Here is a 26,686-nt window from a genome sequence, read left to right as displayed (position 1 = left end):
GGCAGGAGGTGAGAGGGATCGGGAAAACCTCCTGCCAGTGGTCAAGTTTGAGCTGAGTCTTCAAAGAAGTCAACAATTTCAAGAAGTGGTGGGGAGGAAGAAGTGTATTTTTAGTATGAGGCATGTTTCTGCAAAGGTATGGAGAGGGGAGCTGGAAATCTCTGATGAAAAGCATCAGGTGGGCCAGCAGGCCTGAATCTCAGAATGTGGGAAGGGAGGTGTGAAGACTGAAAAGGTAAGAAGGTAGAGAGGAGGAGAGTCTCAAAGACCAAAAGAAGATTTTATATTTGAATCCTAATGGTGATTGAAAGTTCTTTAGGACAGGTCTCTCTAGTCTTGCCTGATAGATATAGAGAATGTAATTTGGGATGTGAGTTAGATGCCATGGCTGTGGAGGTTCCTTCTGGCTCTGAGGGCCTGGGTATATTTTGTGAACATGGAACTGGTCTCACAGAGGGTATGTGGGATAGAGGGCATGGGAAATTTTTTCCTATGAAGGTCTTTAAAAAGTACCTAGGAAACTAAATTAACAGGGGAGGAGGATACTTAAAAGAGCATGCTAGAGATCTTAACATATCTATCAGTCTGTCCTATGTAAACTACATTAGACTAATTCTATGTCATTGTATCGGTTTGTCATTTCTGTAGTGCCAAACAGCTTGCCAAGTGCTGTATCTATCTTGGCTCAATGAATGATATTTTACACCGCTCTGGGAGGTAGATACTACATGTATTACTGTCACCTCCACTTTGTCACTAAGAAAACAGGCTGGGACAAATACTTTATCACACAATTGTTATCTTCTGATTACCCATCTTCTCTGTCATGCTGCCCCTTGGGCATAATTATGCAGGATCCAATGAGCCAAAGCTAAAAGAACAAAGATTTTAGCTCAATGATGTTGTTTGTCCTTTTTCAAAACAAGAACAATGATATTATCGGATAATGTCTTGTGACATTGTGAGTGAATTGAACTTAAAGAGGTAGAGATGCACAAAATCATCAGCCTCACTTTCTGTTCTAGAGGCATCAAAGTACAGTGGAAAAGCAAAAGTCAAGGGATGCAAGGGATGAATCTTGGTATTTCCAGTATCCAACCAAGCTCTAAAGACTCCCCAGCATTGTTTCATCTCATGACCATTGGATCAAATTACTCTTTTCTACCACCCATACAATAGAGGAAGTATTCACTTGCTTGGGGTAGACATCCCCTAGGCCATTGATGGCTTTTTAGATCTGTTAGTTATCCTCCATCTAGGTTAGTCTATCTGCCAAGATGTTTTACAGTGATGTGGCCACTAAGTATGAGTGCCAGATAGACACCAAAGGTAGATGAGCAGCCCTGAAAAGGGCTTGGCAGCTCCCATATCAGAGGAACTAATCTTCCCATATACCCCAGCTCAATGTAAACCAGAGTTCTATCTGTCTGGCCATGAAAAGGGACACACCATCCTGGTATGAGGTTCCTGACACTGGGGACAGTACCAGAGAATTTAATCGGGGCAAACTGCACATTTATTGAGACAATAACAGAAAGAATTCATGGAAAGTGACAAGTTGCTAATTGTTAAAACCCCATCCAACTCAGAATATACAATTCCATGGTTACAGCTAGGATTTCTACCCTTGGGTTAATAAATGTGTGAGTGTATCTTTTATACATAAATTTTGATAAATGTATTTTAATGAAATTGTCTTCTGTGATAATGCAGGCTTAATTCTGAGAAGGGAGACTATAGACTTCATGAGAGAGTCAGAGATCTAGTCCACTTTGCACAAAATGAGGTTAAGAATCCCTGTCGTAGACCAACTTGAGTGGGACGTGGAGTTTGTGAAAGGCAGTAACTGGACAAAAGCGGAAAGAGGATTTCAGGTTTGATTGGGGAAGAGCTTTCAAATTACATTAAAGAGTTTTCAGTTGAGTTCTTCAAGGAACATAGTCACTGTATTCTAATAATATAATAAAAGTAGGAAAGCAATGTTTTTTTTTTTGTTTTTTTGTTTTTTTTTTTGGCAAATCATGTGATAGTATCACAAAAGTATAAAGTGAAGGAAGAAGAGCCTGGAAACAGGGAGTCTAGTTAAGAACTTATTTCCAATAGAGAAAGCAAGATGTGGATATGTCCTAAATTGGAGTGGGCTATGGCAATGGTAGCAAAGAACCAGAAGTGTGAAGAGGAAGTGTCAACAGAACTAATTACCCATTTGGCTAAGGGAGCAGGAAAAAAAAGTCATATGAGATGTTATATTGGCAAGGAGGAGGGAGGAGCTGTCTTTTTCCCCAGACACACCACTGCCTTTGCAGGAATGCATGGATTCGTGACCACTTTCATAAGCTGTGATGAGATATAGCAAGGGTAAACATTATATAAATGTAAAAGACACATATTCCCTGAAGATCCCCAAGGGATCACCATGGCAAGACATACATAATATATCACAGCGATGCTTTGGCAGCTTTGATTACTCCCAAGAGGGCAAACAGTAAAGGTGGGAGATAATGAACTCAGATTGAAAGTGGAGTAGAAAATGGCATACCCTTGCTCCCAATCAATCAATAAGCATTTATTATGCCCTTACTATATGCTGGCTTGCAACATAAGTCATGTATGCCCAGTCACTGGGCATGATTAATCATGATCCAAAGCTGATCTGTTGCTTTACCAATATCGATGCGATAAGTAATTTCAACAGGGAAGTCTTGTGAATTTCTGGACCAAAGTTCATGCAAAGTCAGTGCTTGTCAACATGGTGTAGAAACCTTCCTTTGCACCTGGTAGGTGAGTGATGCCTTTTTATGATGATGTACCCTGATGGAAGAAACTTCTTGAAGTCCAACTTTAAGGGTGAGTTCTAATGGCTTCTGTTTAGCTATGGGAAGCAGAAAGGAAATGAACGTCTCACCTTAAATGGTTAGACTGTCAAAGTAAGTGCATGAACATGAATGATAGACTAGACCCATGATTTTCTATCAAATCAAGCAGAAGAGTCTGAAGAACAACTCTGAGGAAGGGTAAAGAACAGTTCTGTGTGAAACACATTGAATATCCACTCTTATTCTTGGGTAAGAACAACATTATCCAGGGAAGCCATAGTTGTCTTAGACAAAAGTCTCCTTGGTGAAACTTTCCTACAATTTAAAATCATATGAATAAGAGCTTTGTTTTCCAACATCCATTTTGGGGTATCCATGCTGTAAATGGCACCACAATACTCTACGGAGATGCTTCCATGATACAGGTCCACGTGGGCATTTGCATCTTTTCCATTTTGATCAATTCTTGCAACTTGTTACCATGTCCATAATCTGGGATCATTGGTATTAAGGGTAAGCCTCTCTCTTGGTGATGACAAAGATGAAGAACCCAACTACTTCTATGTGAAATCCCTTAGGATTTGGGTTAATTAATGAGGCTCATACTAGGGTTATACATGATCTATTACTTCCTCTAATTAGAAATAATAATCCTGATCATTATGCTGGTTAGCTAGAAAGAAGTAAGATGAATGTTCTTAACTATGATTAATCACCTTCTTTAAGCAGCACACATCTCTGCTGTCAGTGAGTTATATGCAAACGCGGCTGCAATTCAATGCTTTCTCGTGATGTATTTTTTTTAAAGCTTATGGGTTAAATTAATTTTCTGGCAGTTCTTTTTCCTCAATCTTGATAAAGCACTACCATTTTTATTACTTTAAAAAGTCCATTATTAGCAAAACAGCAAAATAATTGATTTCTCTTTTTTGGGACTTTGGAAATATCTAGGGGCCAGACTGGGCCCTTTCTCTTTCCGTCTTTGACCTTTCATAGTTAAACAATATGAACACTTTCATGTGTTTCTGTCCACACCAGTAAATCACAAACAAATTAGGTTATGAGGTTAGAGACCAGTTTACAGAAATCCAACATGCTGAGAACGCCAATTGCATTGCATACACTGGGCTTTGCTAAAATTACTGTCCAAATTCTAGGTACTGTTATTATTAACTGGATGGTAGTGTGTCCATGAAAAATAAAATAAAATGAAAGTAATAGCTAACATTTGTACAGCCAGGTACTATATTAACTATAAGGGCATTTGATCCTCACAATAACCATGGGAGCCAAGTGATGTTATTAATTCCATTTTACAATTGAGGTAAATAAACATTAAATGACTTGCCCAGGCTCACACAGCCAACAAGGGTCTGAGCTCAAATCTTCCTGATTCCAGGTCTTGTACTCTATCATTTCCTCATTTCTTTTGGGAATGAACAAAATCAAAATGTTTGGATGATGAAGATAATATTAGAGATAGTGGGTTTTTTTGGCTACAGAAACTTAGATGACCATAGACTTAAAGGTGGGAGCAACCTTTGAAAGCATCAAGTCTGGCTGCCTCATTTTAGAGAAGACAAAACAAAGGCTTAATAGAATCATGTTTTCCAAAAGCTTGTCCAATGTCACACATGTAGGAAGTGGCAGAACCAAGCAGAAGTGTTAATTGGCACAGGTGAGACTGAGGTGATCTACAATTTGCCACAATAATTGTCATACTGAGTTCTGTAACCTCCATGGGTTATCTTAGGAGCATATGGATATTAGCGCAAGTATTTTATATTTTATGATAGATATCTGATGATATAGACTAATTTAAATACATATAAATAAAATATCTCTTCTGCTTTTGTTTATACTCACCAAAACCCAAACAATATCTATTTTTATATTGTCAAAAATATTTGTACATTTTTTTTACTGTCACAAAGATACAAAAATCCAGTTCTTCCCACGTTGCTACTGAATTATCAATAAACCGAATCCCCATGCTAATGACCGCACAGTATAGTGGGCTGCCAGCCACTAGAAGTTGCAACATCAGATATATTGAAGCTAGATTGAACAAAGAACATTTTGATACTCGCCTATAAAATTGACATTTTGATCCATTTACTAACTAGGTCCAAGATCAGTATCCAGAGCCAAACTGGGGATTTATATCAATGGTCTAATGAGCCAAGATACATGGCCCTAAAAGATTGGGATGAACAAAATTAAGATATGATGATGATGGCAGTGATGATGGAGGTGATGATATTGATGATGATGATGATGATGGTGTTGGTAGTGACTGGAGGCAGAAGGGATGCCCCACCTGTAGGCCTTGGCCATCCACAGTCACTGAGTTGGCCCTCTGCATCTTGTTCTTGTCTCCAGCTTTGTTCGCCTGCTGAGAGGATCCATTATCCTTGTTCACGGTTCCTTGGCGATCCTAATAGAAAAGAAATAAATATGCTGTCTTATCTTCATAAAATTATTGCTTTTAAAAATGTTTTTCATGTCTCAAAATGAAATTCAACTTCTAACATATTGAAGACAGGCTGATTTCCCCTGACTCTATTGGAATAGGACTTATTAAGTAGCATTGATACATTTTTGGGAAAACCATTAGTAAAAAGAAAGGAAAGAAAGGGGAGAGAAAATTCAACAATCTGCCCAGTCACGATTCTTAAAAGAAATTATAGGAAATTTCCAATTGGCTGTGGCTCACAAACTATCAGTGTAATTAGCTTGTGGTCTACCTATTTCAAATGAATTAATCAGGGAGGGTTTATCAGCTTCCAGATAATGTAATACTTATTTGGCACTGCAGGGGTTGGACAAAATGACCTTTCTGATCTTTTCTAATGCTAAATCTCTGCTCCACAGAATTATTTATTAAAGTGAACTTTTATTGTAGTTGTTCACTTATAGTCATGACCAACTCTCTGTGACCCATTTGCGGTTTTCATGGCAAAGATCCTGGAATTTACCATTTCCTTTTCCAGCTCATTCTTAAGATAAGGAAGTGGAGGCAAATAGGGTGAAGTGAGTTGCCCAGAGTCACACAGCTTACTAAGGGTCTAAGGCCAAATTTCAACTGAGGAAGATGAGTCTTCCTGACTCCAGGCCTGGTGCTCAATGCCCTACAGTGCTCCCTAGCTGAAAGTGGCCTGTAATCTGTTCCATTATACATGGACACTGCCTTTGGTTGCCCTCTTCATGTGAAGACATTTTGAAAACTCCTGGTTAAAAAAAAACCTCATTTCTCAGTGTGGCCCTGAGTGCAGACAAGGTTGACCCATCCATCAGTTCATTAGTATGCTCTAGCTCTATAGCCAGTACTACTGGAGCCAAGGACCAAACACCTGGACAAAATGGCTCCCTGCGCCTTCTCCTTGGATGGTGTGTGTTGGTAGAAAGACCAGGGACCCTGAAAGTTTGGATTTAGAGACTTCTCCGAGTCATGGCTCGTTCCTCCAGAGACTCAGCTTTGGTTTCCATGCTGCTGAACTGCTAGAAAATGTTGTCTTTGCGTAACTAACAAATGTTTGCCCTCAATTCTAACCCCAAGATAATCAAGTATTAAAAAGAGGCAAGTTGTCTCTTTGGACCGAGGGGCACATAAAATTGGGACAGTTTTGTCAATGGGTCCAAAGGTGGACTTCCATCACTCTGGTCAACAAGGACAAAGAGCAATTAAAAAGCAAGGCCTATGTTGCAGTAACTTGGTACAAACAGAGTCCAGTTTTTTAACCTCCTTGTGTGACCTAGCATAGGGCCGAGAAGGAAGGAAACACAATATTTATTAAGTGTCTATTATATGATAGGCACTCTGCTAAAAACTTCACCAATATTTTCTCATTTGAAACCCACAATAAGCCTGCAAGGCCAGGTTTCAATTCTGGTCTTCCTGAATCCAGGCCCAGTGCTTTTGCCAATGGGTCACCTAGCTGCCTGGCACTTGCTAAGATGCTTCCTAGCTGACTTTGAGGAAGTCCTTCCCCATCACCTTCCCGAGACAGTGTTTTCTCACAGGAAAAGTAGAGTCAATTAAACCTAATCTAAGAGATGTCCCAAGACACTGTGAGATAATCACGTACACAAAGTACTGGGCAATGACAGAAGGGTTTAGGGTTGTTTTTGTAATCTCTGCAAAGTCTTTTAAGACAAAAGAAAAGGAAAAGGAAGGTGCCAACATGGGGCAGCTCCATCTTGTGGCTACCTGGGTCTCTCTGGGATATCTCGTCACCTCATGGGTGCCTTTTAATCCAAATTGTGTTGTTTGCATAGTTGGCGGCTAAATATTTTAAGGTGTCAAGGCAATTCGTGTGTTAGAAAGTCCTTAAGAAGGATCAGGCAGGCTCACTCCTCCCCAAACCACAGGCCCATTCTCAAGAGGGCCTGCCCTGTCACCTGAGACCCCAGAGAAGCCTGCTGCACTGTGTCCCTTAAGTTAGAGGGGTAATTGTGGACATGATGACGATGGTTATAGGTTCCATTTGGGATAGAACGAGTCTGGGCAGGGCAGGCTTGACTGACAGGATCACTGTGTCAGATAGATCTGGAATCCAAGCAGGGAGACTTCCCCAAAAGTCGTGGCCCTTTGCACCTTGGGTGACGGTGATTGAATGACCCCCTGAGGCTGACTCGGGACAGGAACTGCAGCAGGGTTAGGGGCTCCACCTTCAAGAGGTAAGCATCCCCCGCTCAATTGAGGTGGGATAATACATGCATGGGCAAAAGCAGCCACACAATTTGCTCCAGCAGGACGATCTTAGGGATGTTCCCTGAGAGTGCTGACAAGTCCCAGCAGGCCATGGGACTGCAGAAGGGTTACATGCTAGCCAGACTGAGGGGCTGCATCTCTCTGCTTGCTGGTGTTGTTAAATGTCCAGCGCTTAGCACAGTACTTGGTACCTACTACTTAATAAATATAGACTGACTGACTGACAGAAATATTAGTTACCGTCATCATCTGGACAATGGGTACACCAACATTACTAGGCTGTGGTGAGGATATACTGAGAATGTCTGTGAATGCTCTATAGTCTTTGATATTCTTCACTGATACCAGCCAGTGTTATGGACTGGGGTCCATGGGGGTCAAAGAGCACTGAGCTTTTTGAGAAAGGGCCTCAGAAGGTGCACTGTCCGTTCTGTTCATTCCTGACTCAAGAAAACCGAAGCCCTGGGAACTGTAGTCCCTTATTCAAAGCCCGAAGGGTAACAAGTGACCAGAGACCCAGCATCCTCCATGGGCCCTGGCTATAGATCAGGGCTTGCTCCCCTCTGTCCTGGCTTCTAGGTCAGCCTTCCCTGGGGGCCTGCCAGCGTCAGGGTACCTGAGATTCTTGGTTTGCTGGGGGTTTGTGAAGGCTTTTGTCTTGCCTATCACCTGTAGTCCAGTGGGGCCTGGTCACTACCAAAGCTAAGGGCCCTCTGGTTCTGCAGAAGCATGTTCTCTCTTATAAAACTACCGAGCAAGGCTCTGAGAAGTGCCCACTGGGTTTGGGAGGCTGGAGGCAGACAGCCGTACCCAGCCACAATCCATGGTACAATCTTTCCAATCAGGCAGTCAATAAAGACCCACAAGCAACATTCTCTCCAACTTGGACGTGACCAGCACCTCAGGGCCAGCCCTATTTGGATGGACTCTGGCCCAAATATAGCTGATTACTGCCTTGGCACTTTGGGATCTCTGCTTTAAAAAAGATGCAAAGGAAAAAGGAGAAAAGCACTGTCCGTGCTTCCTGAAACTGCAAAGGGCTCTACTGTGGTGAATAAGTCAGCATGTACCTTCCCCCAGAGTCTGAGTCACAGCACTTTCAGAGATTTCAGGGGGTTTCAGAGCACATGGCCCACCATGAACAGAAGCTTTTGGCCCATTTCTCACCCTGGTAGAAGAGGGCATATGGGGGGACTCATCTTGCCCTCAAGCAGAGCCTTCAAAGCCATGTTTTGCAGCCACAGCTGTCCATATCACTCCATAGTCACTTCCTAATAAGTAATTCCTTTTGGCCATGAGGTTCCTATCACTGTTTTTTCCACTAAAAGGTTGTCAGTGTATTGAAAACCCTCTAAATTAAGTGTCTGGCTCAAAGCCCAAGGCACCCCACCCTAGTAACACCTCCACTACTGAAGCCAAGGGCAGAGTAAAGCACTAACAAAGAGAAGGTGGCTCTGTTAGATGAACTAAAGGAACTGGGGGTAAGGGGCAAGCTCCCAAATCAGCTGGCAGGACTAGGGAACTAACTGGGGGAGACCCTGCGCAGAGGAAAAGCCAAGTCCCGCAGTTCCCACATCAGCCCATCCTTGGGGTTCTCATGCTGGCTTCTGATTTGATTCTAGTTGAAGGAATTCAGGCAGGATGTAATCCAAGAGGCAACTTTGGCAGTCTGTGGGTCCACACATGAACTGGGGTTTCATCAGAAGCCCAGCTTCACCATTAAACTCAAATATTGGTCTTTGGGAATTATGGAAATATAACAGGGAAACACCACCCCAGAGATCCCGAGAAAAAAAGGGGGAAAAACAAAAGTGCTCCATTAAGAAAGACCACCAGGTCTGTTTATAGCATAGTGGATCCAATTAGGAAAAAAAAAAACATTATAGATGTTTTATGATTTACCAGTTACTGCCAATTTATATGGACTTAATTTGCATCACATAGACTAAGATTTATTTTTTATTTTGCCTTATGGGGGACAGGGATAAGAATTAGTTAGGATACAGGATCCAAAGCTATGAAGGAGAATCTCAAGATCTCTACAGACAATTTGGATATTTGCCTTTTCAGCTCTGCTGAACAATAAGAAAAAAAAACTCTATCTCGATATATGTAGTGAATAAAAAGACACATAACTTCTGCTGAAGTTATAATGTTGATCAAAGAAAGCGAGCTAACCTCCTATTATTTGTGTATTGCTTAACAATGAAATTTAATATCTGTTTAATACAATAGTTATCACATAATCTGAACAAAAAAGTAACATGAAGGCAGATTAATTTTCCTCCCAGTACATCACCACATCCTTCCAGATGTCCCTCTACAGTTAGATGGTAGATGAACTGACTTCAAAATCAATACATCAGTACTCACACACGAGGACAGTGTTGAACGTTGGATTTGAGGATTTTCTCACAATACAATTATCATCAAAATAAGCATATAAAGAAAATACAGAGATGTGTGTATATGAATGCATATATGTATATAAACACATAGACATTATATGTGGGCTGGGTGTGTATGTGCACACATATGTACATAAAAACCCCATTTGGAATTTCCTAACATGGTTCTCCACTAACTACTTAAGATATTGTTACAAAGAAATGGAAGACCCAGATTAAAGTAATATATATATTTAAAAAATGACAAACATGGAAAATTAACACCAGTTCAGGATCTCAGTGACCATTTTCAAATGGGGTAGTATTTCTCCCATGACCATGTCCAATTTTAATGAATTACCATGGGAAATTGTAAGTTTAGTGATTGAGATGTCATTCCATCTTCTCTTAGCTAAGTGGGAAGAGAATATTGAACTTTGGTTACTTAACGTGTTATTAATGAAAAACTACAATTGGATCATACACAACATGAGATGACTTGGGCTTTGGGTCAATCCTTGATATATAAATAAAGTTGGATAATCCCCCCCCCCCAACCGCCACCACCCTAGATTAGTTTGTCTAGGTAAAAGCCAGTGGGACCTTGGACAGCAACATCTCTGTTACGTAAAGTAATTAGCAGTATTATTTGTTCTTGGTGATCAGATTTGGCTCAGCTATAGTTCATTGATAACCTGGAAAAAACATTGCAAGATCATTGTATGCCCCAGTAATGTGTGTGATCATGCTTGGATTGGAAAATGCAGAAAGAGAGAAAAAAAAAGCAGGCATTATAATGATGATTCTGATACCACTGAATCAGTTTAAAAATTATTTTACCCCAAAAAATAATTAGTTAAACAGTGAGAGTCATCATATTTTCAATTAGGAACTCTTTTTGCTTATTATTAATTTTTCAATTAGGAAATTTTTACTCACCTCAGGAACTGAAACTCCTGAAGTTTGCAGAGTCTGTTGGAAAAGAGAAGTTAATATTAAGACTGTTTTCAAATTTAAAAAAAAAAAAAGAAAAGAAACTCAAAGGGAAAATATTTATAGCCCTAGAGGACTGTGAACACAAATATGTTCTTTCCTTTTACATTTCCATTTTCCTATGGCTCCTAATGAAGACCTTCCCTTGGCCTTGTGCCCAGTGGCACATTCATGGGCCTGCACACACACACACACACACACACACACACACGTAAGCACCAGACTTAGCTTCTCCAAACAAAGTGTACTTTCTTGGTGCTTGTTTATTCCCCAGGCCTGCTTCCTGGGGGAAGCTGGACTGAGCCCTTGAACCAGGCTGTGGCAGCAAAAACTGGGTCCAGAATCCCCAAACCCCATTCCTCACCTCTCCCATCCCCACTGCCACTGCTTTCCCAAAATTCACTTTCTAGGGACTAACTGTGGTGTGAAACACACACAGCCCCCAGGGATACAATCCAATTCAATTATTCTCAGTATTAGTTTTTCCCTCCCCACAATGGATTAATTAATGGATAATCTAACAAAGTTTTAATTGTTAGACTAATCATTTCTCTTCAAAGTAGCCACTTCATTCCCATTTAACTCAACATTTAGTGAATTTTAATAATTGGACAATGTCTCTTTTCAATTCCCCAGCCATACCGGTTTTCAAAATACACATAACAGATGACTTGAATGTTACTACCAGTGGAGACATGATAGAAAATTGTGGGAAAAGGCTGGAAAGTCTATATTTTTCTTTGTTTTTAGTGTGGCTTAACTGTAAAGAGATGCTTCCACAGGGAAAAGGAAAACAGAAAGAGCAAATATCTGACCAACAGAGAAGACAGAAGAGAAGAAAGTTGAAGAGAGGAAATGGCTAGTAGTATCTACTGTAGAAAGAGTAAGGACTCCAATTTCTAAGGATTTAGTTTCAAATCCTACTTGTGATACTGTCAGCATGACCTTGGATCAAAGCCAAGGAACGTTTCTTGATTTCATTTTGTTCTCTGTAAAATAAGGGGTCTCTTATTCCTTAACTTTTATGTGAGGACTAATGGACCTCTTAAGCACGCAGGTCAAACCTTCGGGACCCTATTCTGAGATAGTTTTAAAATATTGGAAGGAAATTATAAACTTTAGGCTGAGGTGTATATAGGAGGGAAAATGTAATTTCCCCCTAATCCAATTTCTCATTTTTTTTGTGGGATTTATGGAACCCAGGTGAAGAACCCCTGTATTAGAAAGTCTCTGACTTCACTTCCAGCTCTTAGAATGTTTTTAAGAAGACCTGTCAGGGACTGGCTATATATTAAGACCTCATGTTTCTTCCAGAGCCAATTACAAACTGTACATGCCATTTTGAGTTCACATTTAGATCATTTGCAATTTCAATTGGCAGCTGTATGTTTTATTTTCTAGAGGAAATAAAAGCTGGAGGAGATAAAAATTGGCTATACTTTCTAATATATTTATCAGAATTAATCCTCTGGACAAAATGGAATAAATGCGAAAAAAAGAAAGAAAGAAAGAAAGAAAGAAAGAAAGAAAGAAAGAAAGAAAGAAAGAAAGAAAGAAAGAAAGACCAAATTTGAGGGAAAAGAGAGAACTCCAGATCTAGGCCAGTGAGTCAGAAGGTAGGATAATTTGGAAAAAAGATGGCCAGAGACAATTGTAGAAATGCTGGCATTATAGAACATAATTATTCTCCCAAGAGTGTGGAGTGATTTCAAAAAGAGAAAGTAGTTTCCATGGAACCACAGACCAATGATGAAATCTCTGCAAGTGCTTCAGGAGAAAGTTGTTTCAGTTGAATCCAACTCTTCATGAACTCATTTGGGGTTTTCCTCCCAAAGATACCAGAGGAGTGTGCTCTGTTCCTCTCCAGTTCATTTTACAAATGAGGAGACTGAGGTAAATATGGTTAAATGACTTGTCCAGAGTGGCAGTTACTAAGTATTTGAGGCTGGATTTGATCCAATCTTCCAGATTTCAAAACTAATTCTCTGTCTTCTGTACCACCTAACTGCTTGAAGGTAGTGACATTAAAAAGAGAGACGGGGGTATAAAACAACTATCCAAGACAGTGGGAAAAATCGAATCTTGATCTCTTGCCTTGGGTTCTAGTAAATGAATCACAGATTCTTGGTATGGATATAAAAGAGTCTGAGAAGACTCTTTAATCAAGAAAACTTTATTTAAACTTAAAACAGAGGGGGGAGGAGAACACAGGCTTAGTGCATTCTGCAAATTGGTGTGAATTTAGGAGAAGGGAAAAAGGGGAATTACCCAATGGACTGTAAAAGTTGATAAGAACACTAGAGCTTTCCTAAGGGTAGAAACTATTTATTTTACTTTGGTCTTTGTATGTTTTGAGCTTCATAGGAGTCTGGCAACTAGTAGACATTTAATGAATGCCTGTTGATTAGTGATAGATTAAACATACTTACTTGCTCTGTCTCTGCCTGGTTCCTCTGTTGGAAAATGTAATCAATGATGAACATGTTCACATATTCATATGACAAAAGGCTATAAGACCTAATGATGAGTTACATGAAAAGTATTTTGAGGGGGTTTTTAAGATGACACAGTGGAAAGAGTCAGGAGGACCTGAGTTCAAATCTGGCCTCAGAAATTTAAAATTTGCCACCTGGGTGTTCCTAAGCAAGTCACAACTCCAATTGCCTCACATAAAAATCTATACTTTGTGGACTTTAGAAACCAGTTTCTTTTTCATTATTATGTGATTAGGGTTTCTTTAAAATTCTAATTGGAGATTAACTTGAATCTGCTTCCTTGGTCTACGATTTCTTGCACTACCATTTGAATTGCTTCTTTTATTAATAAATGGTTCATATGCCCTAGTTTCATACTACATATGTCCCATGATGGCCATGCCAGACTGTGAACTTCTTGGAAAAAGGAAGCATAATTTTTTCTCATGCATCATACAGAGCTTCTCAAGGCATTCATTTTATGCCTTAGGAAGTTTTTTTTTTTTTTTTTTAATGTTTCCTGAATAACTAAATTCAATCCTGTTTCCTTCATTATTTCATCACATACTTACTCAGTACCCAAGGTATAGACCATTGCTGAATTAATCCAATTGTGTCCCTACTATTTAGAAAAGGGTGGAAGTGCACAGGTGTGGCTGACTAATAAAGGGCTTGCCCACACCCATTATCTCAAGGAAATTTTGTTTAAGTATCTGAGTATATGAATCTCTGACCTTTTACAGTAGAATTCTTATATTTATTCAGTTAATTTGATCAATGCAGAGGGTTAATTAGGTTCAGGACCCAGGGCTTGTTTGTTTGTTTTGCTAAAATATTGGAATTGACCCAATGTATTGAGTACTTTAAGTAATTGCCAGATCATCATGGCACAATGTCAGAAACCCTCAGGGGAATAACCTGTTTCTTTTCTGTCAGTGGGTTGCACCTATTATTCCTGGAAGCTCAGAATCAAAGAATGTGTGAGCTGGAAAGGATCTCAGAAGCCATCCAGCTCAATCTGTGCACCTAAGGGATGTTTTCTCCTGCACTACAACATACCTACTAAATGTTCACCTGGTTTCTGCATGATGAAATCCAAGGAGAAAGCCACCACCCATGGAGCAGCCCATTGACTCTCTGGAGGTTTAGGCAAACTCACTGGTTTGTTCTGTTTCATTTTCACTTACTGATCAAGCTGAAATTGGCCTCCAGGTAGCTCTTACCTGCCCTTAGATCCTGCTTCTGCCAATAAACAGACCAAAGCTAATCTCTCTCCCATATAACCTTTTATAACTTTTAGACAACTTAAAGGCAGCTATCACTTTCTCCCAGGAGTCTTCTCCTGGCTAAACATGCCCAGTCTTCCTGGACTCAAGGCCCCATCAGCAATGCTTTCCTCTTGACACTCCTTTTTAAAGGAGGGGGGAAATGTGATTCAAAAAGAAAACAAGCCAGGAAGACGATAAAATATTTCTTTTGAGAAGGATATTTTGCATCCATGTGATGAAGACCTGGTAAGGTCGGAAGCAGAAGATGCAGAGCCAAAATGTAAACAAATTAGGCTGGAAGGAAGAAATTTGGGATGGATGCTGATTTCCTCTGCCTTTTCTCTCTCAAACTCCAGTTGTGTGTGTGTGTGTGTGTGTGTGTGTGTGGTGTGTGTGTGTGTGTGTGTGTGCGTGTGTTTATTGGCCAATGATTGGGGGACTACAAGGGAGTCAAAATCTAATGAGTTACCCACTAACATAAATACCCCTAATTGCTGTCCTGTCCTATAAAAAATTATACTGACAAGTATCCACACAGAAAAGTCAGGGTTTTTTTTTACTGGTTTGTTTTGCTTTTTGTTATACCAGAAATGAGCCTGATGTTTCCATTTCAGTAACTAAGCAGTGAGTCCCCCTTTTGCCTATGCTGAACAGTGGGGCTATATGGGATACACAAGCATTCCTTTGCTCAGCTTCAGAATTGTCTTTATTCCTTCGCTCAAAATGTAACATAATCCTCGAAAATCAAATTAGAACTCATTCTGAAGTCAAAGGCAAATGAAAATCCTCATTTACCTCAGTTACTTCAGAGGTAATTGAAAAACAACTGGATGTGTTTTTTTGGGAGAGGAGGATACAAAATGGAGAAAAGGAAATTACTTGATGAAAAAATATCTTCTATTTCTATTGCTCTGAGACTCTAAAGCTTATAGATATTCTCCAACTTAGAAGATGGCCTTCAAGAGTTGTGGTGTTAACCTGGAAATAGGGATGGAAGACCTATCTGCTTACTTCAGTGATCAATGTAATTACATACTTTTAAAAGAAATTGTGATTCCCATGTCCATGAAGAATTTCCTTTCCTTGGAGGGCAGGGTCTATTTCACTGTTGTCTTTGCGTTGGCGATGTTTAACCTGCTGATTGGTATGGAATAGGCAAGCAACAAATGCTCCTTGAAATGGACTGGAATAGAGTTTGTCAGTGAGTCTTCAGTGCGAACCTTTCCAGCCTCACAATGCTTGTGTGGACTCGGTATAACCTTTAAGAACCTTGAGTCATATCTTGATAAGAAAATGAAGAGGAGATTCACTGGGGATCTTCAAATGTTCTACCCACATATTCATCCCTCAATGTGAATCAAATCATTAAGAGGCATTGATTAAGTACCTACCATAAATCAGTGCTCCTTAATTAAGGAGGACGTTACCAATGTCTAACATGGATGTTTGATGATTCTCTACCTGAAGCTGAGCTCCTGTGTACATGGCCCTCCAACCTATGGGCGCTATCCATGCCGTGATGAAAGAGAAGGGTAGAACAGATAAGTTGGACTAATGCACCAGGCTACACGTTCTTTTCTTTCAAGATCCTTTAAAAAGTCATTGTGTAATGAAGGTCATAAATAATCCAATCCCCTCCCCGTTCTCCCCTCTCTCTCCATATCCCCTGATCTCATGTTCATGCAGTTTCTAACCAGGTTAAAGTCCAATTCTGCACTCACGTTAGGCAAGGATTCAATTGAGTTAAAATTTTATCCTGACTGTCAGTCAACCTTATCATGAACTTTCATTACGTGCCTGTAATTAATTGGGTCCAATGAACAATATCAGCACTGAGTTATAGAGTCTCTTTCCCGACCATATAATTAGAATATAATTACCCACAGGATATCAGAATGATGCAAAACCTTTCCTCTAAATGTGCCCTCATTAGGAAACAAGTCTCAATGTACATTTATTCAATCAGTGTGAATTAATTAAAATGTTACTGAAATAAAAGAGGGTAGCAATAAAGTGTATCTGACATCTATTAAGAGACTATCACTTGAGATCTGCATGCAGAGTGTATATTTAAAGCCATTTAGCTCCAGTAAGGAGCTCTGCTCCATGGGGCTGTATGCAAGCAGTGGAGTTGGAGGATGGGGGAGATGGAGGGACAGCTTCCAAATGTAGGATGGAAATGTCTGCCATTTTTTAGCTAGTCATTATATATTTTATCTAGTCATCAGGACGATTGTGCTTTGTCTGGAAAAAAAGTGTCCATATGCCTACAGTGTTTGGCCACTTTAAGTAGAACTTGAGAAATCTCCCTTTGCCTGTCTTTGTGATTAAAGTGTTTGTTGATTAGCCACTAAACCTAGACCTGTTCAGTCTCTCTTTCTCAGTCTCTCAGTTTCTCTTTGTCTTTACACTAAAAGTATCTATGGCCCTACATGGGGTCTGAGATTGCTACTCCAGGAGAATAGGGAAGGGCAGACTAACTGCAAGGGCTGTGGAAGTGAAGGAAAGACAGATCCTAATAAAATTAGCATTTGAATAGCTCTTTAAACCCCAGAAAACACTTTATATACAGTATCTCCTTTGTGTCCCAGAAAGAGCCTGGGAGAGAGATTTCCAAGTACTGTTATTCCCATTTCATTGTTTTATTCATTTCATGGAGAAACTTGAGGCTCAGACAGACTAAAGGATTGGCCAGATAATCACATGGTTGGGAAGATTCAGATTTGAGCCTAGTTTTCCCTAAGTCCTAAGGAAGAGGAAGGGAAGGGAAGAAACATTTTCTACAGAGCCTACCATTTGGGTAGTGTGCTAAGTGCCTTTTACAAAGATTAACTCATTTGATTCTCACAACAGTGAGAATCCCTTGCAAGGGAGGCACTGTTAACGTCCTTTTTTTTCCACTGAGGAATGTGAAGGAAACAGAGAATAAGTGATTAGTCCCCCATCTAATAAGTTACCCTTTATCACCTATGTACCAAGATTTTCACTTCAGAGAAATAGTAGGAGATAAGTACATAGAAAGAAGGACACACACACACACACACACAGAGAGAGAGAGAAAGACAGGAAGGAAGGAAGGAAGGAAGGAAGGGAGAGAGGGAGGGAAGCAAGTAGTGATTGATTCCATTTGATCATATTGACAGAAATCTAGCTCTCTGGGACTTCTTAGCTGAGTGAGCCTAGAGAAGGACCTTACCTTCTATTAGTATCAGTTTTCCTACAATGGGAAAATAATAATGACTATTTGCTAGGAATGTAGTGATAATCCACTGAGATAAACTGGGTAAATTACCTTGCAAACCATAAAGCGCTAAAGAAACAGGAACCATTAAAAGGGGGAGACTGCAGTTTCCTATTGAAGAAAACTTACTCCTAATTAGGATACCCTGAAAGTGGCAGAAGATCATTTCCTGGGGCTTTACTCTCCCTCAGTGCAAGTCTTCAAGCCAAGATAAGAAGGTTGTTGATCAGATATGTCAGAGTGGGGATGCCTTTCAACTATAAATTGGACTCAGTGACCACTGCGGTCTTTCCAACTGAGAGATTTTTAACTTCCTGCTTTTCTCCTCTCCCCTAAGAAATTTTAGAATCTGTTCCTCACCCCCACTCCAAATTGAAATGGGAAATTATAATGTTTCTAAAAAAAAAAAAAAAGAGTCTCTGGATTGATTGTCAGACTCAAAATAATACTTGGGTCTAAAAAGTTGTTCACCTTTGCGTGCATTACTCAACTGATTGAAGGGGGGGAAATGTCATTGCTAACCTGGCCTGCGTAGGCATCTGCCCAGCTCTTCCTGCATTTTGTGACAGCCAGATCTGCCTTACTGTTTCACACTTGAAATTGGATAAAAGCATTATTTGCATTTTTGGGAAATGGAAAGAAGCCTGAACCACTGAAAATACCCCAGGTTAGCGAGACAGGCTGCTTCCCTTAAGTAGAATATGCACATGTGGCTACGCACATAATCCTCCTTCAAAAATGCATAATACATGATGCCATAAATTCAGATTAGAGACCATATGGAAAAAGAGGAAAAAATACCCAACATGTAAAGTTTCAAGCAGCTTTCAGATACATATAGAACATTACATTGACTTACCATGCTTGGAACCTGGGTCAGAAATGAGATAAATGGACAAGTCTAGTCTAGTCATTGGAAATGTTTCTAAAATCCAAACACAAAACTGGAAAATTTTGCAATGAGTGTGTATATATAGACAGACATTGTGTGACCAAGCAGAAAGGGTGGTGGGCTCAGAGGAGGGAAGAGATGAGTTCAATTCTGACTCTGATACTTACTATGGACACTTGGCTTCCATGTGAAAAAAAAATGAGGACACAAATTACACCTGTCTGACAATGTGCTCATGAGGAGGAGACCAAACAGCCCATAGGGAGTATGCTGCTAATCTGAAAGCGATCTATGGTAGATCTAATTATCACTATCTTGATTATTAGATTTAAAATCCAATGGTCCTGAGTGCAAATCTTGTAAGAAGTGATTTAACCTTTGTCACCCTTTGCTCATCTGTCAAGTAAGTGGTAGCAAGTAAGTGTCCAAAAACAAAAGGATCTCTGTGGACCCACAAATTAACATTAACTTTGCTGTATTTTTGGTTATTATGGTAAGCATTCTCCATTTATAACAGTCTGGTTCATCACATTTGGGGGTTTTGCAGGAATGTTTGACATCCTGCTTCTCTAGGACCATGGATCAGATTATCATTCCTGTGTAGATATGTCGGGACGTTCACAAGAGCATATGTAGGAGTTCCTAGATCTGGGCTATAAAATATATACACATAGATATATGCACATACACATATCTGTAGTATGTAAAAATATGTCATATGCTATGTAGAATATTTATTTCTATGACAATATCTTCAGCATAATAATATATAATGTTTATAATGCATATCTGTGGTGTGCTTTATATTACGTACACATATATATCCATGGATGCATTTAGGTATGTTGGATAATTTCTGTAAGTAATTGCTAGGTAGCTGGCTCCTTTCCCTTTCCAGCTTCCATTTGAATTTTGTATACTTTAGAGTACAAAATCACTGAGGATAGGGGTTATCTCTTTTTTCCATATTTATATCTCTAGAACTTAGAACAGAACCTAGAACATATCAGGTTCTTAATAAATATGTATTGTTTGACACAGTCACTTGCCAGCCTACTAGGTCAACTTCCAGCCCCAACTGGTAACTGAGCCATATTTTACCTTGGACACACAGCCTGATGGAAGAAATAGGCACAGGTCTCACAACTTCAGATTCTAGAGGGTCATCAATTAAGCTAGGCTGTGATCAGAATCTGTCCAAACACAATCTTCCATTGGAAAGGTGTTCCTCTGACTTTGTGCTTAAAACCTGCAGATCTCATATGGAGACAGTTTGGCTTGGTGAAAAGAGAGCTAGATATGGAATCAGGAAACTTGGGTTCAAACCTCAATTCAGACTCTTATGAAGTAGGGAATAGTGAGCAAGTCAACAAAACTCTCTACACTAGGATTTACAAATCTATAAAAATGGGTGCAGCCTGCCTCACAAAATTGTTGTCAAGAAAGTATAATAGTTATATTGGATTTAACATATATTTCTACCATGTTTAACATATATTGGATTAATTGCCATATAGGGGAGAGGGTGGAAGAAGGGGAGGGAAAATTGGAACATAAGGTTTTGCAAAGGTTAATATTTAAAAATTACCCATGCATATGTTTTGAAAACAAAAAAGCTTTAATAAAAAATTAACAATAAAAAGAAAGTTTAATGCTTGATATAAATGTGAGTTATGTGAACTTCAGAAAGGTATTTCAAGGATCGGGGGAGGGAGGGAAGGGAAAGTTCTGTAATCTAAACTCTTTAATTTAAACTCCTCACTACTCTTATTAGACTTCACAAAAATCAAGCATTCATTATCTAACAGATTCTAAATAGGTCCGGCTCAAAGTATGGATGCCAAGGAATAGATGCTTTTTAGCACAATCTAGGTATCTCTAGCTATTTCAGAAAGCTAATTTAAAATATGTATAATGTGGAAATATAACAGAAATGGGATTTTTGTCTCTGATAAAAAAACTTTTAGCCGAGAAGACAGCATTGGGGAAGAGAGTACAGCTCTCACATGCTTTTGTCATGACTTGAAAGATCAGATTTTCAATTTCCCTTCGTTGCCGGGCTTGGCGCTGTTGAAGCTGGGCCACGTGCAGCAGAGAAGGGAGAAACATGAGGAAAAGTTCTTCATGTGTTTTTGCTATTGCTTGCTTATTCGTTTGATCATTAAACTATCTAGAAGTTTTCTGAGCCCTACAGATCCTTTCTCAAAGTCATATCTTGCTGCCTATATTCACATTTGGATGAAATGCCAATTTCAATTAGAGACAAGTAAAATTAAACCTGATTTTTTTTTCATCAAGTTCACAGACTCCCTGAAGTCTGTCTGCAGAGTGCTTGGGTTACCATAAATTCAGATTAAAAAAACCTTTTATAGATCATTTGGGCAACAGAGATTGAAACATCTTTTCCAGGGTAAATATGCTACTGGGCAATCAGTCATAAAGAAAAACATGGATGAATTCAGGAGACAGATATAGACTTTACATTGAGACCTGAGACAGCTATGCAAAATCCTTTGACAATAATTAGATTGTTTCAATCTTCTGGGCCTCCCTAGGTCTCCCTCCTTTGCCACTTTAGAGAGTTGATATTAGACCAAATTTTAAGAATAAATTTCCCATAGTTCTGAGCACCATAAATTTCTAATTCTTAGGCAGAGATTCAGTTCTTTGTCTTAATTCACATCTCTATTTCTCTCTAAGTAACAAACAACTGGGCTCTTCATAGTTGGGATGAATTAAAATTCTTAGAAACAATTGGGCAACGGAAAAACAAAGGATGTTACAGTGTCCATTAATACACTGAGCCTGGGAAGGGAAGATAGGGAATGAGCAGACCTTTTCCTGGTTCTCCTCTCAGCCTAGGAAGAGGGTACAAAAACTGATGGCATCAGCTCAAGTCTTCTGCTCTGATATATCTACTGGAAGGAACTCTTTTACCTTTCTCTTCTCTTCCACAACTCATCCCTACTTTCTCTTTCTCTCATCGATGGTTTCCTCTGGGCTCCAGATTCTTTCCAGCTCAGCTCACCATCATGTCCCTATTTTTTCCCTTTATTGCCAAGCTCTCAAAATCCCTATTAAGTTCTGAACAATCTCTTCCATTTAAATGAATTATACAGGATGTGATGGAGTTCCCCACTCAATCAGAAATGGCATCCTGTTGCACCTAACTGAAATGTTTTTGATCCTAGGAGGTAAGCAGGTCTAAAAAAAATAAAAATAAAAACAAAATAAATGAACAGAGTCCTATAACTTGAAACTAGTTATGTTTAATTGACTGAAGATGAGCTCTTCATTAACAAAGACAATGACTTTTTAAGTGGATAATGTGATCAATAGATATACCACTTTACCAGTAAAAATCATGGGTAATATAAGAATTCTTTTTCTCTGTTAAATGCATAACAACTAATAATATCTTGAATTATTCTAATGGTTTAATGAAAAGATCATTTTAAAAAAGACAAAGAATTCAGCAATATGTGACCTAAGAATTACCATAAGATCAGGCTAACTTTTGAAGAGTCAGAAGAACTAAAGACCACGTTTCCAACATTTACTGGATTACAGAGAAGGCAAAGGAGTTTTCAAAAATCTACTTTTTTTTCTTCAATGACAACATTAAAATCTTTGTTTTCATCACAACAAAATGTGGCAAGTTCTCAAAGATAGGAAAGCTTCAGATCATTTTACTTTCTGCTGAGGAACCTGTAGGCAGGCTAAAAAGCAGTAATTAACCATTAGAACCAAATATGGAACAACTGATGAAGATTTGAAAGGGAATATGATAAGTCTATATATTATCACCTAATTTATTTCACCTATAGCAGAGAATATCAACTGAAATGCCAAGTGCCAATGATTGTAAAGCTCAAATTAAAGTTGTATGTGGAAATGAGGGAAGAGGAAGGACAGAAATCAACAATATCAGATATGCAGATGATACTGCTCTAAAGTCAGAAAGTGAAGAAGAATTAGAAAACTCTTGATAAGGGTGAAAGGGAAGAATTCAAAAGCTTAATTTTTAAACAAAAAACAACTATTATCTTGTCAAATGGTTTCATCATTTCCTGACAAATAGTGAGCGAATAAATGGAAGCGATGTCAGATTTCATATTCTTGGGTTCTAAGATCACTGCAGATGGTGAGTGTAGCCATGAAATTAAAAGATTCTTGTTACTTGGAAAGAAAACTAAAGAAAAATACTAAAAAAAAAAAATGGAAACATCACCTTCCTGTCATTACAGGTCTATTTAGTCAAAGCTATGGTTCTTCCAGTAGTCATATATGACTGAGAGTTGGACTACAAGAAAAGCTGAGCACTGAAGAAATGATGTTTTCAGATTGTTCTTCTAGAGAAGATTTTTGAGAGTCCCTTGCGTAGCAAGGAGATCAAATCTGTTGATATTTAAATAAATTAACTCAGACTCTTCAATTGAAGGTCAAATATTAAAGCTGAAGCTTAAATACTTTGTCCTTATAATGAAAAGAAAGAACCCATTGAAAAGACTCTAATTTGGGGAAATATTGAAGGCAAAAGGAAAAGAAATGGCAGTGTTTGAGATGAATGGTGTCATGGAAACAACAACATGAATTTTCACAGATTTTGAGAGATGGTAAGGGATAGAAGGACTTAGCCAGCTATATTTCGCTGGGTTATGAAGACTTGGACATGACTCAATAACTACAACAGGCTGATAAAGTACAAAGGATGAGAGTTGGGAAGCAAGTGATCATTTCACCTTAAAAGAAGAAAAGCCAAGCAAGAGTCTTGATTCAAGACAAGCTTTCAGAGAGAGAATTAGGATGATTTGAAGGATTAAAATTCTATAAAGGAGATAAGATCAGTAGGCATAATAATTCTCATTAATGAAATTGTGAATATCTAACCAGAAATAATTCTGAGGGGCAAGAAAAGGGTAATTGATTAATGAATCCTCAAGCAACTTAAACCTTAAAAAGTCATGAACCAAGATAGAAACATGAGCAGAAAACAGGATGATCATAAAAAGGGACTGTGCTACTAACAGCATCTTTCAAACTTAATGAAGCTCAGAAGGATCTGAGGATTCAAAAGCAAAACAAAGCAAAGCAAAAAATGCTAAAAGAGATTTAAAAGTTTTGTTTTAAATGAATGTCATCAGTATATACAATCAATCAACGCATAATTATTTAATGCTTACCATATGCTAGGCACTGTGTTTGGCACTTGGGAAATGAATGGAAAAGTGTTGGAGGGGGAAGCCTTTAATGGAAGGAACTTTACTGCTCTTGAAATAGAAAAGATGTGGACCCACCAACCTGATGGGTGTTTAGTCAATCAATTGATAGATTTCTTAAGCCCTTACTATGTTCCAGGCCCTGTGCTAAGCAATGAGTATAGAAAGGCAGGCCAAAGATAATCCCTGACATCAAGGAGCTTATCATCTAATGCAAGAGACAACATGTACGACTTTAAATATAATCAAGATATATACAAAATAAATTGACAATGATTAACATGGCCAAGGCACTAATAATAAGGTGGGAGTAGACAGAAAAAACTTCTTGGAGAAGGTAGGATTTTAGTTGGGACCTGAAGGAAGCTGGGAATTCAGGAAGTCTGGATGAGGAGGGAAATAATTCTCAACATAAGGGATAGCCAAAGAAAATGCCCAGAGCAGGAAGTTAAACTGTGGGAGGGAGAGTAAAGTATAAAGAAAAGTGTAGGAGAGGGAGGGTTATGAAAGATTGAACATCAAACAGAGGACTTGTTTTGAGTGTTTGGGGGTAGGAGAATTGCCATGCATTAAATGCATCCCCCCAAAAATAGAATTTCTTACCATCCTATCAGAAAAAGCGAAACCAAACATGCAAAACACACAAAAAAAGGTACAATTAAAACCACACCATGTTGATAAGAACCAAACATAACAAAGTAGCATCAATATTAAATATATATGTTCCAAATAATACAGCATCTAAGTTAGCAAAGAAAGTATTAACTAATTTAGAAAAACAAAGAAACAAAAAACTATACAAGTAACACAATATTGAAAGGAGATATTGTGTATTAGGGCAAACAAATGCAAAAGGTGATAAAATTCTTTACAGAACATGTATGTTTTTGCTTTTATTTTTGTTAATTTCTTCTTTGACATTCAGGATTTCAACTTTGTTTTATTGGAGATTTTTTTTTGTTTGTTCTCTTGGTTTCATTTATTTATTTTAGTTGCATGCCCAATTTATCAATTATGTGTCACTATCTTTTAATGATGAAAATGTTTAGATATAAAATTTCCGCCAAGGACCGTTTTGACTCTCATTGGTCTCTTGTCTCATTGTTCTCATTATCTTTAATGAAATTATTGATCGTTTCTATTATTTGTCCTTTGACCCACCCGTTTTTAAATAGTTTTGTTTAGTGTCCAATATGTACTCATATTTTTTCACTTGTCCTTTATGTAATTTAATTTCATTGTGGCCTATAAAAATGCATTTTAGTTTTTGTGCATTTGTTTGTAACATTTTTGTACTTTAATTAATGGCCAATTGCTGCAAAAGTACATACTTTTGCATAAGTATACTTCATTCTATTCTGATGAAAATTCTATTCAAGTCATTAAATTGCTTCCTATTTACTTTTTTGGTGATATTAATCTAGGTCTGAAAAGTTCAAATTGATATCCCCTATTATTTAATATTTATTCACCCTTGTAATTCATTTAACTTTTCCTTTAAGATATAGATGTAATGTCTATATACTATATATATATATATATATATATATGTATATATTATACATATGTGGGGATATATGTATATGTGTAACTATATGTTCAATTTTGATAACCAGTCTAATATTGTTGTTGTTCAGTTTGTGCCTAACTATCCTTGACCTCATTACGGGTTTTCTTGGCAAAGATACTAGAGTGGTTTACCATTTCCTTCTCTAGGTCATTTTACAGATGAGGGAACTGAGGCAAACAGGGTAAAGTGACTTAGTTACAGTCACACACCTAATAAGAGTACAAGGCCAAAGTTGAACTCAGAAATATGAGGCTTCTTGGACTCTATTCATTGCACCACCTAGCTGTTCACATTGTGTACCGAACTAACTTTTTAGCAAAATATAGTTTTCCATGTTTATCTCTTTCCTCCTGGGGAGGCTAGTTATTTTCTTTCATTCTCTGAATTACCCAATGCCCTGCAGAGTACCTAACACAAAATAGGTACTCGATCAATGCTAATCAATTGCTTGGTTGTGCTGCAAACTACCTCAGGCTGTTCTTGCTTCTGTCATGATTGTAAATTTAACAACAATAATAAAAATAATATCAACAAAGGGACATTTACCAAAAGACTAAAAGAATCTCCATCTTGCTGTGGGCCAGGCTGGAAGAGGGTGAAGAGTTAGACATAATTTTCTGTTTGCTAAAGTAAGTATTTTTTGATCTAAGATATCCCCTCTATGAAAGCCAGTCCTCACAAATATGATTTCTTTCCATGCCATCAACCCACCTAACAAAGAGGAATTGTTCTAGATGCCCATTCTTTTTGTGTCAAGCTCATCTATGTCTTGAGATCTTTCATTTTCTATCTGTCACAACTCAGTCCAAGTGCAGCCAGCCCCCATTACTGGCCATTTTCCATTATCCTCTGTCAATCCCAAAGCCTCAGTGACATTAAGATAGTACATAAGAGGAAATGCTAAGAAACAAAAAAACAAAACAAAAAACAAACAAACAAACAAAAAAGCTCCAGGAAGCCCATGATAGTTAGGACAGCATGGGATTCCCAGAGCAATATGGGATATGAGGCAGAAGGAAGTAACTGGAAAGAATCCTGGGCATCCTTTTGGACCAGAAATTTTCTAAAACATGTAATAATATTAAAACACTATCCTGTCCATACTATTTGTA

The 26,686-nt window shown here is 38.5% G+C and overlaps 1 protein-coding gene across 5 annotated transcripts in view; it reads right to left on the bottom strand.

Moving 5' to 3' along the window:
* The window catches only part of DGKB (diacylglycerol kinase beta), a 687,380-nt gene that overhangs the window by 357,776 nt on the left and 302,918 nt on the right, over window positions 1-26,686 (bottom strand). For all 5 annotated transcript variants that reach the window (XM_031940700.1, XM_031940702.1, XM_031940701.1 and 2 more), the window contains 2 exons: window positions 10,857-10,889; window positions 5,137-5,253 (listed from right to left, as the gene is read on the bottom strand). In XM_031940700.1, the coding sequence (XP_031796560.1) occupies window positions 5,137-5,253; window positions 10,857-10,889 (150 nt within the window). The remainder of the gene's footprint in view (window positions 1-5,136; window positions 5,254-10,856; window positions 10,890-26,686) is intronic.

Source organism: Sarcophilus harrisii, chromosome 5 (genome assembly GCF_902635505.1).
Source record: "Sarcophilus harrisii chromosome 5, mSarHar1.11, whole genome shotgun sequence".
Taxonomy (NCBI): Eukaryota; Metazoa; Chordata; class Mammalia; order Dasyuromorphia; family Dasyuridae; genus Sarcophilus; species Sarcophilus harrisii.
The sequence above is the reverse complement of the archived record's forward strand: the minus strand, read 5'-3'. Positions and strand labels throughout refer to the sequence as shown.